At 58.5% G+C, this 14113-nt stretch overlaps 4 protein-coding genes across 4 annotated transcripts; 2 read left to right on the top strand and 2 right to left on the bottom strand.

Annotated features, from left to right (window-relative positions):
- Positions 1 to 3599: 3599 nt before the first annotated feature.
- B0H64DRAFT_195734 (regulator of G protein signaling domain-containing protein) lies at positions 3600 to 6134 on the top strand. Its single transcript, XM_062799162.1, has 3 exons — positions 3600 to 4331; positions 4445 to 5785; positions 5849 to 6134. Exons 1-3 carry the CDS (start codon positions 3741 to 3743, stop codon positions 5981 to 5983), a joined length of 2067 nt encoding a protein of 688 aa, XP_062658326.1. The 5' UTR covers positions 3600 to 3740; the 3' UTR covers positions 5984 to 6134.
- Positions 6135 to 7109: 975 nt separating this feature from the next.
- On the top strand, positions 7110 to 8201 carry B0H64DRAFT_476205 (uncharacterized protein; the record flags this gene model as incomplete). Its single annotated transcript, XM_062808137.1, has 3 exons — positions 7110 to 7262; positions 7322 to 7387; positions 7730 to 8201. 3 exons carry the CDS (start codon positions 7110 to 7112, stop codon positions 7976 to 7978), a joined length of 468 nt encoding a protein of 155 aa, XP_062658325.1. The 3' UTR covers positions 7979 to 8201.
- Positions 8202 to 8427: 226 nt separating this feature from the next.
- B0H64DRAFT_443847 (uncharacterized protein) lies at positions 8428 to 10471 on the bottom strand (the record flags this gene model as incomplete). Its single annotated transcript, XM_062806738.1, has 3 exons — positions 8428 to 8742; positions 8875 to 10109; positions 10171 to 10471. 3 exons carry the CDS (start codon positions 10469 to 10471, stop codon positions 8428 to 8430), a joined length of 1851 nt encoding a protein of 616 aa, XP_062658324.1.
- A 728-nt stretch (positions 10472 to 11199) lies between these two features.
- Positions 11200 to 13990, bottom strand: B0H64DRAFT_433894 (origin recognition complex subunit 4 C-terminus-domain-containing protein; the record flags this gene model as incomplete). The annotated part of the gene is made up of 4 exons (XM_062806070.1): positions 12529 to 13990; positions 12314 to 12475; positions 11834 to 12265; positions 11200 to 11775 (listed from the first exon to the last, which is right to left on the bottom strand). The coding sequence occupies exons 1-4, from the start codon at positions 13888 to 13890 to the stop codon at positions 11200 to 11202; spliced, it is 2532 nt and encodes an 843-aa protein (XP_062658323.1). The 5' UTR covers positions 13891 to 13990.
- Between the last annotated feature and the right edge of the window lie 123 nt (positions 13991 to 14113).

The raw sequence follows: 14113 nt of genomic DNA, 5'->3' as shown, positions 1-14113 counted from the left end.
CCCCACCCCACACCCAAGCTTTTTTCCCGCCCTTTCGCTCTTTTTCCGTCAGAGGATGCAAGCTGGCTCACGTGGCGGCAATCCCGCCTTCCAAGGGGGGATGCATGCATGTACCGGTACAATACGACTTCCCAAAGCAGCCGAAACACTCTTTACCTTTCGGGCAGTAGCGCCAAAAAATAAAAAAGTGTTGAAGATCGCCTCGGCCCCTCCCCTTCGACCCGTTGCATCATCTCACACCTTTTTATTTTCCCTTCCCTTGCTGCCCACGAGGCACGCCCAGCAAACGCCCAGGGACGATATCCTCCGGCCCGCCTCCGGAGGGTCTTCACCGGTCCGGCTAATGCCGGCGCCGGGCGGCGCGGAAGCACGCGTGCGACTCCGAGCGTAGGGCAGCGGCAAGACCCGACGCTTTCTCTTGCTTTCTCTCTCTCCGGCGACCCCCCCCCCCGGTGGGTTTGGTCCGGTTATCTGGTTCCCGCGCCCTGCACGGCCCAAAGCTCCTCAGCCTCACCCCGATCGCCGTTATGTCTGAGCTGTGATGGGATCTGTGGGCGCGCGCTGCGTCGGAACGGGGGAAGATCGCCCTCTGCTCTGGAAGCCGTGGGCGGCAGGCGTGGGAGGCACGGCTGGGCCTTTTTGTTTGTCAGGGAGGAGCCTAGAACTGGCGGTAAAGTGCCCAGCATCAGGGTTTGGGGGGGAGGTGGGGGAGCTGCCTGCTGCTTTCGGGATGACGAAAGGTGCTGATGAGTAACGCTTGTGAATAACGATGGTGTTGCTTCCGTAACCTGCCTGCACAGGGTAATCGGTCGATCCTGCAGTTCTCTCGATGAAACGGTCGTGACGTGCATGTCGCATGCAGCAGCAATTGTCACCGCAATGTGGTACTCCATCGTGAAAAGAGAGCCATCGTTTCCCCTCACTCCTCCTTCATTATCGAGCGTCGTTATCATAAAACCTGCGTTTTCGTGTTTTAACTATGTGGTGTTGTGTCTGGCCAGATCCACAGTTCTTGCACCGATGCCCCTGTCACACAGCGTTCGCCAGTAACGTTAACCTATAATTTCTCGAACATGACGGCTGGGCTCCGCACCGCACCCGGTCTTCGGCTTTTGCCAGCCCGGCACTTCTGTTTTGGGCACATGCGCGCTGCGATCTTTTGATTCTCTTTTCCGGACGAAGTCGTCGGATCCGATGTCCAGCTGCCCCCCAAACTCCAACCCCCACACCGACACAGTGACTTGCTGCAGACGGCAGCAAAACGTCAAACGTCCAGTAACCCGGATCTGAGCAAAATATACTATAACAGATAGTCTCTCATTGGCCTGTGAATGAGGGCGAGAGGTGCCGGTGTTCCTACTTTACCCAACCATTTATCATTATTGTGGTATGCGCACTAATCAGCGTAGGCTCGTTTGGGATCGGGTTTCAATGCGTTTCTTCAATTTGAGATCCCGAATTTGCGGCCAACCTCCGTTCCCACTGCCCGCAACCCGCTGTTGAGAAATTCGAGTTTCGAGTTTCGACATCGTCTCGATCACACGCTGGCTTTTTTTTGTCACGGTGTGACGACGGAACCGCCCCGCTCCATGTTTCGGTGTGCAGGCCCACAAGACAAATCACTTTGTCCGCTTTCGTGATAACGACCCCACAGACTTGACCAGCGGATCCATCCCCACCACCAAGCGGGAAAGATATCATGGCAGCCAGATCCGACCATCGGACTCTGTGCAGGTACGGTTGCCCGCATGCAGAGAGGCATAAATATTCTGTCGCCCCTAAGACCGGCGGCTCACCCTGCTCCTCGCCTTCGCTTGCTGTTTCATATCTCAAATTCAGAGGGCCCTCTTCGTATCGATTAGTTAGTCAACACTGGTTGGCGGATTGCGTTTCGTCATTCGGAGTTCTGGCGCGGCAGGCGGTGAGGAGGAGGCGGTGGGCAAAACATGGCGGCGGACCAGGAACCCCGCCTCATAAGAGTCAAGCAGGCTCCAGAATCAGCAGCGCCATGAGCCATGATTTTGCGCCTGTGGGTCTCGCCTGCCGAAAGCATGACGAGAGGATTTTTTGAAGATTGGGACGCCAAGGACCCACTCCATTTTTCAGACAGAAACGCGAGCCCCTCACAGGCTGCAGGTCGTGGACGAGACAGCGTGGCTGCAGGGGCCCCCGCTCACAGCCGACGGGGCCCTCGTGGGAGAGATCCCTGGAGCCACGCGCAGATCTTGATGTGCGAGACTGCTGTTTGGCTGCAGCGCGAGTGCGCGTCGCGAACAACTGCCATCACGCCCGCCAAACCGTTCTCGCAAGCTCTTCCTCGCCAATCAGTGCCATGGGCCGCTCCACCACATGGCACCGCCTTGACCGCCTTTCTTTTTTCGCCCACTTGAGTCGAACCGCTTTCGGGAGCTCATTGCGACGCCGGCTTGATGCACCACGGGTTTCGCAGCCCACCGCCCATCGTCGGTTGTTCCGGGCGGCAATGGAACTCTGAGGTGCCGCGAGTTACCACCTCACCGCATCGGGCGGCTGCTTGGTCGCTCGCGCGGGTGCGTGCTGTGGTAAGAAAAAAAAATTGACGAGTGTCTCGCAAAGCTGCAGCTCGCTGCTTTGTCCCCCCATGCCTGTCGAGCTGCCGCGCCGTTTTATATTACCTTTGCATGGCGCTGACAGCCAGCCCTAACTCATCCCCCCTTGCTTTTGTCTGTCCAGGGGCAAGCGGAATGCCTTGCGCAGGGCTTGCAAGTGCTGACTGCGCGGAACGCCAGCCGCCATGTGTTGCCTATTGATTATCGCCGATAGGCAAGACAGCCGTGGGTTTAACTGCTTTGCTGTTAACTCCGGCTAAGCCTGCCATCCCGGAAGCAATCGCGAGGAGTGAAGAATCTCGCGCCTCGTCGAGGATGCTGGCATGATGAAATTGTTGACCGCCCACGTGTGGACTGCGAACCGCTCTATCCCTGTTTTCTTGTCGGAAAGGGGACCCTGATGATGGGGCCGTTTTGTATTTTCTCACATTTGATTTTCACACTCCGAAAGGGTCCACGGGACGGGAGGCGGAAGAATGAGCTTTGCGGCTTGGTAGGACCATCGTCCGCTCCACGGGCATGCGGAGGGGTTCCATGTGCGGCGGTCTGAGAATGGAGGGGCGGGGGAGCCTGGGCTCGCTTGGTTCCAGAACTCGGGAGGTGGTGTGGTTGTCACTTTCTTCATCACTTCTTCCAGGTTCGTTGTTTTGGGTTTGGTTCTGAGATCCGAGACACTGCCGCTCAGATAATTCCAAAAAACCCGAAGCCCTGGTACTGTCATATTCAATCTTGACAAAAACCGACTTTTGCTTTTTGTCAGTTTTCAACCGAACCGAATGGCTTGAGAAGGCGCGCAAACTTGAGCATCGCCAGACGGCAAGCGGCAGTGGGCAGTCCCCACCACGATCCACAGCCTGCCACTGACCCATTCAGAAGTGCTGAGGTACCTGTACCTGTACCATCCAGGGACCCCTGGCTCCCACACACCACGCAGCGGGACCCCTGGTCCTTCCCTGGCGTGCAGTTCATTGTCTCCCCCTCGCAGCCATCCGGGCCCGCTCCACGTTTTTTGCTCGCCCTCTGCCGGGCGTCCCTCTTTTATTTGAACCGAAACCTGCCCAGTCCCGGCGCTGCCCACCGCACAACCACCCCCCCCCCCCTCGCTCACATAATATTCCGCCAACTCCCCATATTTTTTTGTGTCGGTGTTAGATGGCCGCGACGTCTAAATCGTCTCGCTCATCGCCATTGCCTGAATCCCCAGCGAGCCCGGTCCCCGTTCGCGAGCGCATCGAAACCTCCCACCACCGATCTCCGTCGAGCCCGTCTTCTTCGGCTGCTTCTCGACCCGAACCCTCCTCCTCCGTCACCGGCTCCACCACCACAAATCGGCCGCATCACTCGAGCCATCAGTCCATCAGTTCGCAACGATCGAACGGGTTTCTCGCCTTTTTCGACCGGACCATCGCTGGTATCACCGAGCCTCGGGTTCGACCCCGCCAATCGCTCAGCCGCCTCTCGACTGGTCCCGACTCGTTTGGCAGTGGCCAGTCCAGCCCGGAGAGGGGACCTCGCAGCGCTCGCCCAACGTCCAACTACGCCATCCCGGTGGGGTTGATATCCGTTGACGGCAAGCGGCCGAGCAGCCCGACTCTCGTCCTCGGTGACCCCCCTTCTCAGCCTTATAGCGAGACGGATCCCTCGCTCCCCGAGCCGACCCACCTCCCCCGATTCGACAACAAGATGCACCAAACATCGTCGCGGTTACTCCGCATGACGGACGATGACCGTCCTTACACCAAAGTAAGTGTTCAAGAAGACCGAGCGGCCCGCCGCCGCGCACCCTCCCCCCCACGTGCCGCGGTTGGTTTTGTCGTCGCGGGCAACTTGGCGGCTGACCGGGAACCCGCGACCAGGATTTCAAAGACCTCTTTTCTACATTAATAGTCAGCCTTCTGCCGCTCTCGGCACATCGGGTGAGATTGACCAAGGTGGAACACACGTTCCTCTCCGAAGATGCCATCAACAACCTCGGCTCCCTCAAGTTCTCCCAGTCCAATCGGATGCCAGATCCGAAAGATCCATCGAGGATCGTGACCACCACCACGACCACGACCTTCTCGATGGCGAAGGATATGGCCCGCTCCATCTGCCAGCGGTTTCTGGAGGCGAGATTCATCGAATCAGCAGACGGGAGGTACCAGTCCGTGTACACGATGAAGGGCGTGGTCTGGCAGTTGACCCCCAAGGGCATCTCCATCCTGGACCGCTTTTGCTCTCGGAATGGCATCCAACAGAAGCAGGTCGCGGAGCTTATTGGCGCATCTCTACCGCAGCTGGTCAGCCTCGAGCGCGATGGGCAGTCGGATAAGCTGCTTACGGATCGCGGCACGGTTGAGGTCATCTTCCGGAGGTTTATCGGAGCCAATGGCTTCAACATCAAGTCGACCGTGAGCTCGGCCGACTCGGACTCGTTGAACGACTACAAGGACGGTCTCACCGGCGTTAAGATGGCCGCGGATCGCAAAGTAGGCGGCAAGACGTTCAAGGATACCTTCACCGGGAAGGCCGCATCTGATTGGTTGCTGGATTGCTCGACGACTGTCGACAAGAGGGAAACCTTCGAGATCGCCGCGCTCTTCGTGGAATATGATCTCATGGAAGCCGTGCAGCAAGATCGGTCTTACGTGCTCCAGCACCCGGCCCACAGCCTTTTTCAGCCGACCAAACACGCCATCTACCAGGTCACGGCCAAGGGCAAGGATCTCGCCAACGGCGCCGCCGCGAGAGGGCGAGCATCCGAGAGCGAGGGGCAATCGGCTACGCGGTCCGGCGGGATCGCCCGCGACTCCAACACGCAGCGCCTCGACAAGATCCTCAACGACCCCGCCCTGCGGCTGCTGTTCCGCGAGAACCTCCGCGAGACCCACTGCGAGGAGAACCTGTCCTTCTATCTGGACGTCGACGACTTCGTCCGGCAGTGCAGGCAAGCCATCCGCGTCGCGCAAAAGAGCCCCAACAACGCCGCGTCGCTGGACGGGATCAAGGAGATCATGGCCCAGGCGTACGGCATCTACAACGCCTTCCTGGCCCCCGGCTCGCCCTGCGAGTTGAACATCGACCATCAGCTGCGAAACAACCTCGCGACCCGCATGACGAAGGCGGTGGGGCAGGACGTCGCCATGATCGACACCCTCCACGAGGTCACCGCTCTGTTCGAGGACGCCCAGAACGCCGTCTTCAAGCTGATGGCTAGCGTAAGTACCGGCTCGCGGATTTGTCGGAGAAAGAAGGAACCAAACGGCTAACGCGCAAGACAGGATTCGGTCCCCAAGTTCCTGCGCAGCCCCAAGTACGAACAGACGCTCAAGAACTACGACTTCGACGCCATCCCCGGCAGCCACTCCCAGCCCCGCGTCCCCGAGCGCAGCCAGAGCAGGTCGAACCGGAATTGACTGGCCCGCATGCCCTCGCTCAGACGGCTGCGATCCTACCAGGAAGTGCGTGCTGCCCAGCAGCAGTCGAGGCGCCGCGCCGCGTCTTGACGGGCGCTTTCCGCCTTGATTTTGAGAAGGTTGCCGCCGCGTTTTATTTTCTTTGTTGCCTCTCGTGCTTGCTTGCATGAGGAAGCGCTTGCTGCTTGCCTCCCTGCGTTATATCCCCTTTTTTAGTTAATTTTCCGTTTTCTTTTGCTATCTTTTGTTACGTGTTCGTTGATATACCGGCGTTTACGGCGGGGGGGTTGGTGACGGCATAGATGGGAGAGCAGATCATTTGGCATACACCTGGTAAACATTTTTCCCAACTCTTTGTCATGCTGGTGGGCCGGGAGGCCCTTCACGCCATTGGGGGGAGGAGAGGCGTTTCTGCGAGGCGGGAAGGGAAACGGGGACGGAAGGCCCAAACAGGTTTGGAGCTGCTTCAAAAGCATGGATGGGGCGTTGGCTGCCGGCGTGTTGTACGGGAAGGTCGAACGAGGGTGAATCAAAATGAGCGCGCGCGTGGTTGATGTTGGCTTATGATGATCCCATGAGATCCGCATCCACACGAATGACGAAGACACACAATACCACCCGAATTGGATTTAGTTGGCGGGCGTCAACAACAGGCCGTGACGTATGGGGAATGTGATGACTCGACGTGCCTTGGAAGAGTGAGACGGGGCCTCGTTATCGGTGCGATGGTTGGAATGCGGTCTGCCGTCCACCCAACCAAGCATTCTTGGATGCTGTGGGTTGTTTGGGTAAGGGGGCCGCTCGCACATGGCATTCCGGCAGCGTTTCAGGATTGGATGGGCATGGGAATCTTGTTTACAGCTTATGAGAATACCTGAGAGTGGTTGATGAATATGGGCATAAAATGGGAGCGCCCCTGGGCTGCCATCCGGGAACTTGGACGAGTCCTCTTGGCCTTTTTCACTCCAACATTTCCTCCATCTGTTTTCTGCCTCGCCTGAAGCCATCAGTGTATTGTGTGTTCTCGTCCCTTCAAACCTGGCCTGCTTCTCCACGGCCCTGCCACAACAGCATCACACGGCAAACACACAAACAGCAGCTGCATCACGGTATAGTTTTCTTGACAATGCAGCTCGTCACCAACGCCCTCCTCCTCCTCGCGGCCTCCGTGACGGCTACGGCATTCACAAACCAGCATGACCACCAACAGCCTCACCTCTATCGCCATCTCGGCCGCGCCAACACCACTAGCGTGAACCCCAACCTCGGCGTATCTGACGTACGTTTGACCCTGTGCCGTGCCATGAATCTCTAGAATAGATAGGCTGATTGCCATAGCAGGACAAACCAGCCCACGCCGACTACGCAGGTTGCGACAGCGTGAACGCCGTGAATAATCCTAGCGTGAGTTCACCTCGCCCCCCTAGTCACGTCCCATACCGATCTACCTCCCTCATACTAGTAGTATACTGGCAATCCTCTCCCAATCATTCACTAAACCCACCCTCTCCCCCATCTCCCACCCCCACTCCATCCATCCCACACCTCTCCGCGCATCAACCCCCCCCCCCCCCCCCCCCCCCCCCCAACACCCACCAGCACCAGCACCAGCACCAGCACTCGCACTAGCACGAGTTAGCACCACCAAGCGCCCCCTAATAAGCAACACCCCCCTGCCACCACCCTAATACATACAAGTATATCCATCCATACATACACTAACTAACAACTCAACCCCAAAAACAGCCACCCCCACCCCCACCTCCGCACCCGCCGCTAGCGGTAGCCCCTGGGCCCGGGCCCGGGGTGCGCGTGCTGCCGACAGGGACGGGGACGGGCGTGGTGCCGACGGGCGTGGTGCCGACTGGCGGTGTGAAGCCGACTCCGTTTGTGTTTGTCTCGGGTGCGGTGGGGGGGTATGCGGCGGCTGCGGCGGCTGCGGCTGCTGCTGGGTGTTTGGGGGGTGTTGGGGTTGTTGTTGCGGTTTTGTTGTGAGGGTGTGTGTGTGTGTGTGTGTGTTTCTGGGTTGGGCTTGTTTTGGTACTTTCTTTGTTGTTTGTCGTTGTTTTAAGGTTGTTTTGGTTTTGGTGTGTTGGTCGGGTGTTATACTGGGGTGATACCGCGCGTCGAAGTGGAATTCGGGACTTCTTACTGTGAGCTGATAAAAAGGGATACACATCTCACGCTCGAGGACTAATTAACCGATGGAGTCACTTGGGATATGTCGTGTCGATGCATACTGCAACGTTCTTCACATCGACCAACTCCCGTCACTCAATGAACAATGAAACTGCCAAACGATGCCTTGAAACACCACAACTTTTAGTTATATAACCCGGGTATCGAACGCCGTTCTGCTCTACTAAAACAAAATTTCCATCCAGAAACAAAATACTCCATCACTCAACACCCGTCATAAAACATCTAAGACAGCTAGCCATCTCTCAATCCAAGTTCGCAACAAACGGCCCATTCAGCGTGGCCTTCTGGCCCGCCGTCCCCGGCACCGGCACCCTTTTGGGCGGCGGCGGCATGCTCACGCGCCTCACCCCCCCATCCGCAGCTACAGGGCTCGCCGCACTCTCCCCATCATACGGACTCAACTGCGGATAATCCGGATGCCCCGAGCTATACACACGCCCGTTGCCATGCCCGTACACAGGCCCAGACCCATACCCATTCCCAACTCCATACGCAGCGCCATACCCAGTCGCACACGCCGGCGGCTGCCCATAGCTCCGCGCACGAGCATGCTGGTACTGCGGCCGATGGTAGTAGTGGTGGTTACCGCCATTACCGACCCCAAGTCCAACCCCGACCCCCACCCCAACTCCAACTCCAACTCCAACCCCAGCCCCAACTCCAACCCCGACTCCGACTCCAGCCCCCACCCCACCCCCACCCGAACCCGCATCCGCACCAGCACCAGCACCAGCACCCTTCGCCACACCGACCCGTCCGCCGCCCAGAGCCTGCCACAGCGCATCCCCCGACAGCCCCGACTCAGCGCCGATGCTAGAAGCGGGCGAGTGCGCGGCCGACCCCGCCGGCGGCTGGGGCGGGCGGTACGGCTGGATGAAGAGGTGCGTCTGGGGCCGGGGGCGGGGGCGGGGACGGGATTGTTCCTGTGGTTGTTGTTGTTGCTGGCACGGGGCCGCCGCGGGTTTCAGCGGCCAGTTGTTGCTGCCGTCGTCGTCGTTGGGCGGGGCGAGCGGCCAGTTGGGTTTGGTGTTGCGCAGGAAGGGGGTTTCTGGCTCGAGGGTGGTGGTGCGCGCGGGGGTGGCGGGTTTGGCGTTGCGCAGGAAGGGGGTGTCGGGGTCGATGGTGCGCGAGGGGGTGGCGGGTTTGGCGTTGCGGAGGAAGGGGGTGTCGGGGTCGATGGTGCGCGAGGGGGTGGCGGGTTTGGCGTTGCGCAGGAAGGGGGTGTCGGGGTCGGAGTGGGTGGGCGGTTCGGAGAGGGTGATGGATATCGGTTCGAAGGTGAACTCGGGGATGGATGTGGGTGCCGGTGGCGGCGGTGGCGGCCGTGATGGTGGTGCTAGTGCCGCGGGTTGCTGCTTGGATTGCTCTGCGCAAAGTTCGCTTGCGGGAAGTTCGCCTGGTAGTTCGCCTGGCTGTTGGGGGTTGCCGCCGTGAGTTGGTGGTGGGCTCGAGGCGGACAGCGCGGGGCTTGTTCCGAGGGTGCTTGCTGGTGGTGACCACATTGGACTGCTCTGCACGCTATAGCAGGACACAGAAGATGCGGCGGAGGAGGGGCGGCTGGTCGGTACGCAGTCGGCTACATGGGGGTATTGGCTGCTGATGCTGCTGATGCTACTTGGCGCGGTGCTTCCCATGGTCGACATCATGCTCGGCTCGGGAGAAACCACGGCGCTTCTGCTGTCCCTACTGCTCCTGCGCCTGCTGGAGGTGCTCGCAATCTCGGCTTTGATCCTCAAACGGTCGACCAGAGCGGAGTGTGCCTTCTTGAGCGTCTTCTTCACAAAGCTCGTCATGATTACATTGCAGCGCATATCGACATCTTCACGGAGATATAGTCCCGTCGAAGGCGCCTTAAGACCTAGCTCGAGAGGTTGCGGGGGTTCCCCTGGGAGAGAACCGCCGACCGTCCATTTATCACGGATTGCTGGAAACTATTAATTGCCGCTCTCCGAGCTAGGGAGGATCGATGGAGGGATGGAACATACTCAGCCCTGCCGGTGCGTAGCAGTGTGTCTGGAGACCGGTTGGTAGATCATTGAAGGCGCATGTGTAAGTGACGTCGCCGCTCACCCCGGGGAAGTATGAGATCTTGTCGGTCAGAGAGTACCACTGGCAGTGGAGTTCGTCTGCTGGGGCGTGTGACGGAGGTGGAATAGGGTGGCGCTCTTTGACTAAGGGGTTCAAGTCGATCATCTCCTCGTAGTCATGGAGAAAGTCGAGGACGACTTGGCGGGTGACGACCGCCGGAAGGGGCGTCACGGTGGTGAATACAGTTCGCTTCGACATGGCTGGGTCTGTGTAAGTGAAGAATTGGGATTATGTGAGGCCAGACGAGCCTTCTGAGAAGGCAGAAGTGAGAGGGTAATAATCACAACACAAACAAACACAGCACGACCAAAACCAGTCTAGAAAAAAACAAGCGCAACCCTTCGTCCGAGGCCAAGGCTGTATGTATACACAACAATCCCATTGTTTTGCGCGGTCCCAGGAACACAGCAATGTCCAGCGGCTCGACCGCATGCGCCCGGGATGCTGCACCCCGGTTATTGTTAGGTGTGGCGCACTTCCTGCATTGTTCTTCCGTCGGGCTGCCGCGATGTGACCCGAGCACGTGGAAATGGCGTCAAGGAGGGCGGTCAAGGTGGGCGGTGCAACCGAAAATAGCACCCCTGACCACCGGATCCCGGTCTCCCGTCTCCCGCGTCGCGCATCAAGCACCACCGACCAACCCGAATGCGTCGGAATCCGGGGCAAAGAGACGTGTGATTGGGGGCCAGTCAAGATGACCGCATGCCCACTCACCCACTCACGCCGAAGCTTCGAAAGATCGCCTGGTCGTTCCACTTCATAAGCGCAGGCAGCCGCGCCGCAAAATTGGGAACCATAAAAGGACAGGGAGAAAGGACGAGGACTCGCATCCTACCGCCAGCTGGCCGTATCCTGTTGGTTCGTTCGTTTGTTGCCCCGGGCAAGTTGGATTCGGTCGCTGGGCCATCCATGCCCGACCGGGCCGATCAAATCTCCCTGCACCACCGCGACAAAACCGCATTCAGTTTCACCGCCGGCGGAATCTCTTCGAGCGCAACATCAACCTTCCACATCTTGGCGTCCAGCCCACCGAGACCGGCTGTTCCTCTGCCCCCCGCCGCCGCCGGAACGAGCAGGCCGAGTGCGACGAGGCGCTCCCACGCGATTCCTGCGGTGCCGCGGCCCCACACCCTTGCTCCGCCTCCGAGGGCTAGCATGCCCGAACTCGCCGTCTGAACTCGCTGCCTGCTCATGAGCGACGTGTACTCGTCGTAGGCCATGGCGAAGTTGACCGTGTCGGTGTGCGCCACAATATCTAACCGCGCCGCCGAAATGAGCATCGACAGATCCAGGTCGGAGAGGGATCCGAGGAGATGCAGCTTGGAGTCCGGCGGCTCTAGGGAGGGAACAAGTCCTCCGGCTGCAGGTACACGTAACGATGGCGCTGCGGGAGAGAGCGCTGCGAGCGGGAGGATGCATGTCGTCAGAAACGCAGACACCGATTTCGTGCCGAAAAAGTGTGATTCCAAATGATCTGTGAACCCCTGCGTTTTGTAGACGGACTGCGATGGGTCAGCAAACCGAGATGAGAGCGAGACGCTGAGTCGAGGGCCAGCTTACATCAATTTTCCCATTCCACCAAACCCAAAAGGCGTCGTGACCCTTCAATTTCGGATCAATGCCCTCTCGGGCCATGTCCTCGTCGTCAATGCTGAGTCCCTGCTTGCAGATATCCCAGTACACGGGGAGGCTTTTTGGCAGTGAAAGATAGACATATCGGTGACTGAACCGGCTCTTCACTCGCTTTTCGAGGCTTTCAACCACATCAATCCTCGTTGTCAGCCCTAGCACAGCGATCGGCGCCTTGCGGGCCTGCGCAATATCGAAGAGGTTATAGAGAAGGGTTTGCCGCGCGTGTGTCGCGAAGAGGTCGAACTCGTCAATGACGAAAACGATGGACCTGGACGTCATGCCGTCCTGCGTTTCTGCTATCTCAGACGGGTGCGACAAAAGCGCGAGAAGAGAAGCCATGGTGTCCGCATAGTTGGTGGTCTATTTGGATTAGCAAAATGGTCTAGGTTTTAACGCCAGGCGAATTACCTTGTTCACGAGCTCGTCCTCAACCTCCATCTCCTTGCCAAGCTGCCGCCATATTTCCCTCAGAGCCAGCTTGTCATCGGTATGGATAAATCCACTAAGCCGGACAACGTGAAATTGATTTTCATGCTGTCTCGACAGATCGGTGATGATGGATTCAACCAGCTGTGCCCGTGATTAGCTTAATAACTCTCACGAAAGTAAACCGCACAACTTACGGTAGTCTTGCCACACCCCCTCGCCCCGATCACCATCATGGAGTTGCCCTCGCCTGCTACAACAGTCTGTTCCACAAGCTGATAGGCCTTCTCATAAGCTTCACCCTGTCCGCGGAGCTTGATCCGGCGCTTGCCGACACAGCGGTCCAACAGCACCCGCTGTGCCGAGCGGAGGTGTTGGTCGAAGTTCGGAATGTCCGGACGCTGTTCCTCCCGTGCAACCACAGATGACATTCCATGGTTAACCCCACCCAGGTTAGCCGAGGTCGCGTCCTCCTGCGAGCAGTTGCGGCAGATCCAGTCACCCTCGGGAACTTCGGCAAGCCCATAGCACTGTTGATGTACGGGCATGTCGCAGTTGTCGCAGAATACGATCTCGTTGGGCGCTTTTGAGTCCGGCTTGGAGCAGATAGCGCAGACTTCGTCGTCCTCTTCCTCCGATTCGTCTCCTGAAGGCGCCTCCTCTCCGTCCTGCTGGCTGCCGACCTGCATTTCGTCCACGGCTTCTGCCGCCTCGCGGCGTTTCCTGGCAGACTTTGACGGCGATGCAGCAGCTAAGCTATCCAGAACGTCTTCACTGGGGCCGCTGTCAAAGGCCACGCTTTTGTGTAGCCGACGAACGCCGCTCTTGCGCCCCCGAGGCGTCAAGATACCTTTCGGTACCACAGGATCTTCTCTCAGCTTCCCCTTTGCCGTGGCTTTTGGTCGAGACTTCTCCCCATCGCCATCGGGGTCCTGTTCTCCTTCTTGGCGTGAATCAAGAGATGGGCTCTCACGACCCGCTGGCCGACGTGATCGTGGAGCTGGCTTTGTGCTGGCCGGAACTGCTACAACAGAAGGTCCCTCACTCTGCTCCTTGGCCTTGGCTTCACGATCCCGCTTACTGGGCCGGCCGCGTTTCTTCTTCTCGGGCTCCTCTCTCTTCGCGGCCGGAGCGGTTGCTGCGACGGTTGCCTTCGGGGACGATGCCACGGTAGTGGTGATGAGTTCATCCTCACCCGAGTCCGGAACATCGTAAACGCTGCTTTTTTGGCTGCTTTTTGAAGGCTGCGCTTTCTTTGGTTGAGACTTGCCCTTGGTCTGCCGGGCGGCCTGCTTTGGTTGTTTTGGCTGTTTTGGCTGCTCTGGAGGTGCGTCGACCGGCGAGTCCTTGGCGTGTGTGTTTCTCAGACTGCGGCCACGCCTTAAAGTCCCGTTGGCGGTTGATGCTGGTTTATTATCCTTTTGATCGTCATTAGGCTCATCAGCAGACGACTCTTCCGATGCCTTTGTTCGGCGTTTCTTTGCTGTTGATGAAGGGTCCTCTTCGTTCTGTTGCCTCGTCCGTTTCCTGGTCGCAGGGGCGCTTGTCCGGCCACCCATAGCTGATTGTTGGAAGTGAGCAAGATGGAATAGTTTTTGGTAATTGGGGTGGTAAAATGATGAATGGATGGATCAAGAGATAATTTTGCAGACTTCGACGATGAAGGCGCGTCTCACTGAAGAAGCGCGCCGTTGATTCACCGACCTCCAGGGGTTGGCATTGAAAAGTGGGACAATAAACAAGTTTAACCAATCAGCTCCCAGGAACCCTGCCTCAGACCTT

Source organism: Chaetomium fimeti (genome assembly GCF_033439085.1).
Source record: "Chaetomium fimeti strain CBS 168.71 chromosome Unknown B0H64scaffold_5, whole genome shotgun sequence".
In the NCBI taxonomy this organism is placed as follows: Eukaryota; Fungi; Ascomycota; class Sordariomycetes; order Sordariales; family Chaetomiaceae; genus Chaetomium; species Chaetomium fimeti.
Note: the sequence above shows the minus strand (reverse complement) of the source record. Positions and strands in the feature narration are given on the sequence as shown.

Coding starts and splice junctions, on each gene's coding strand:
- B0H64DRAFT_195734 (XM_062799162.1), top strand. CDS start 3,741: ATGGCCGCGACGTCTAAATCGTCTCGCTCATCGCCATTGCCTGAATCC. Junction 4,332..4,444: donor ATGACCGTCCTTACACCAAA/GTAAGTGTTCAA, acceptor ACCCGCGACCAG/GATTTCAAAGACCTCTTTTC. Junction 5,786..5,848: donor TCTTCAAGCTGATGGCTAGC/GTAAGTACCGGC, acceptor CGCGCAAGACAG/GATTCGGTCCCCAAGTTCCT.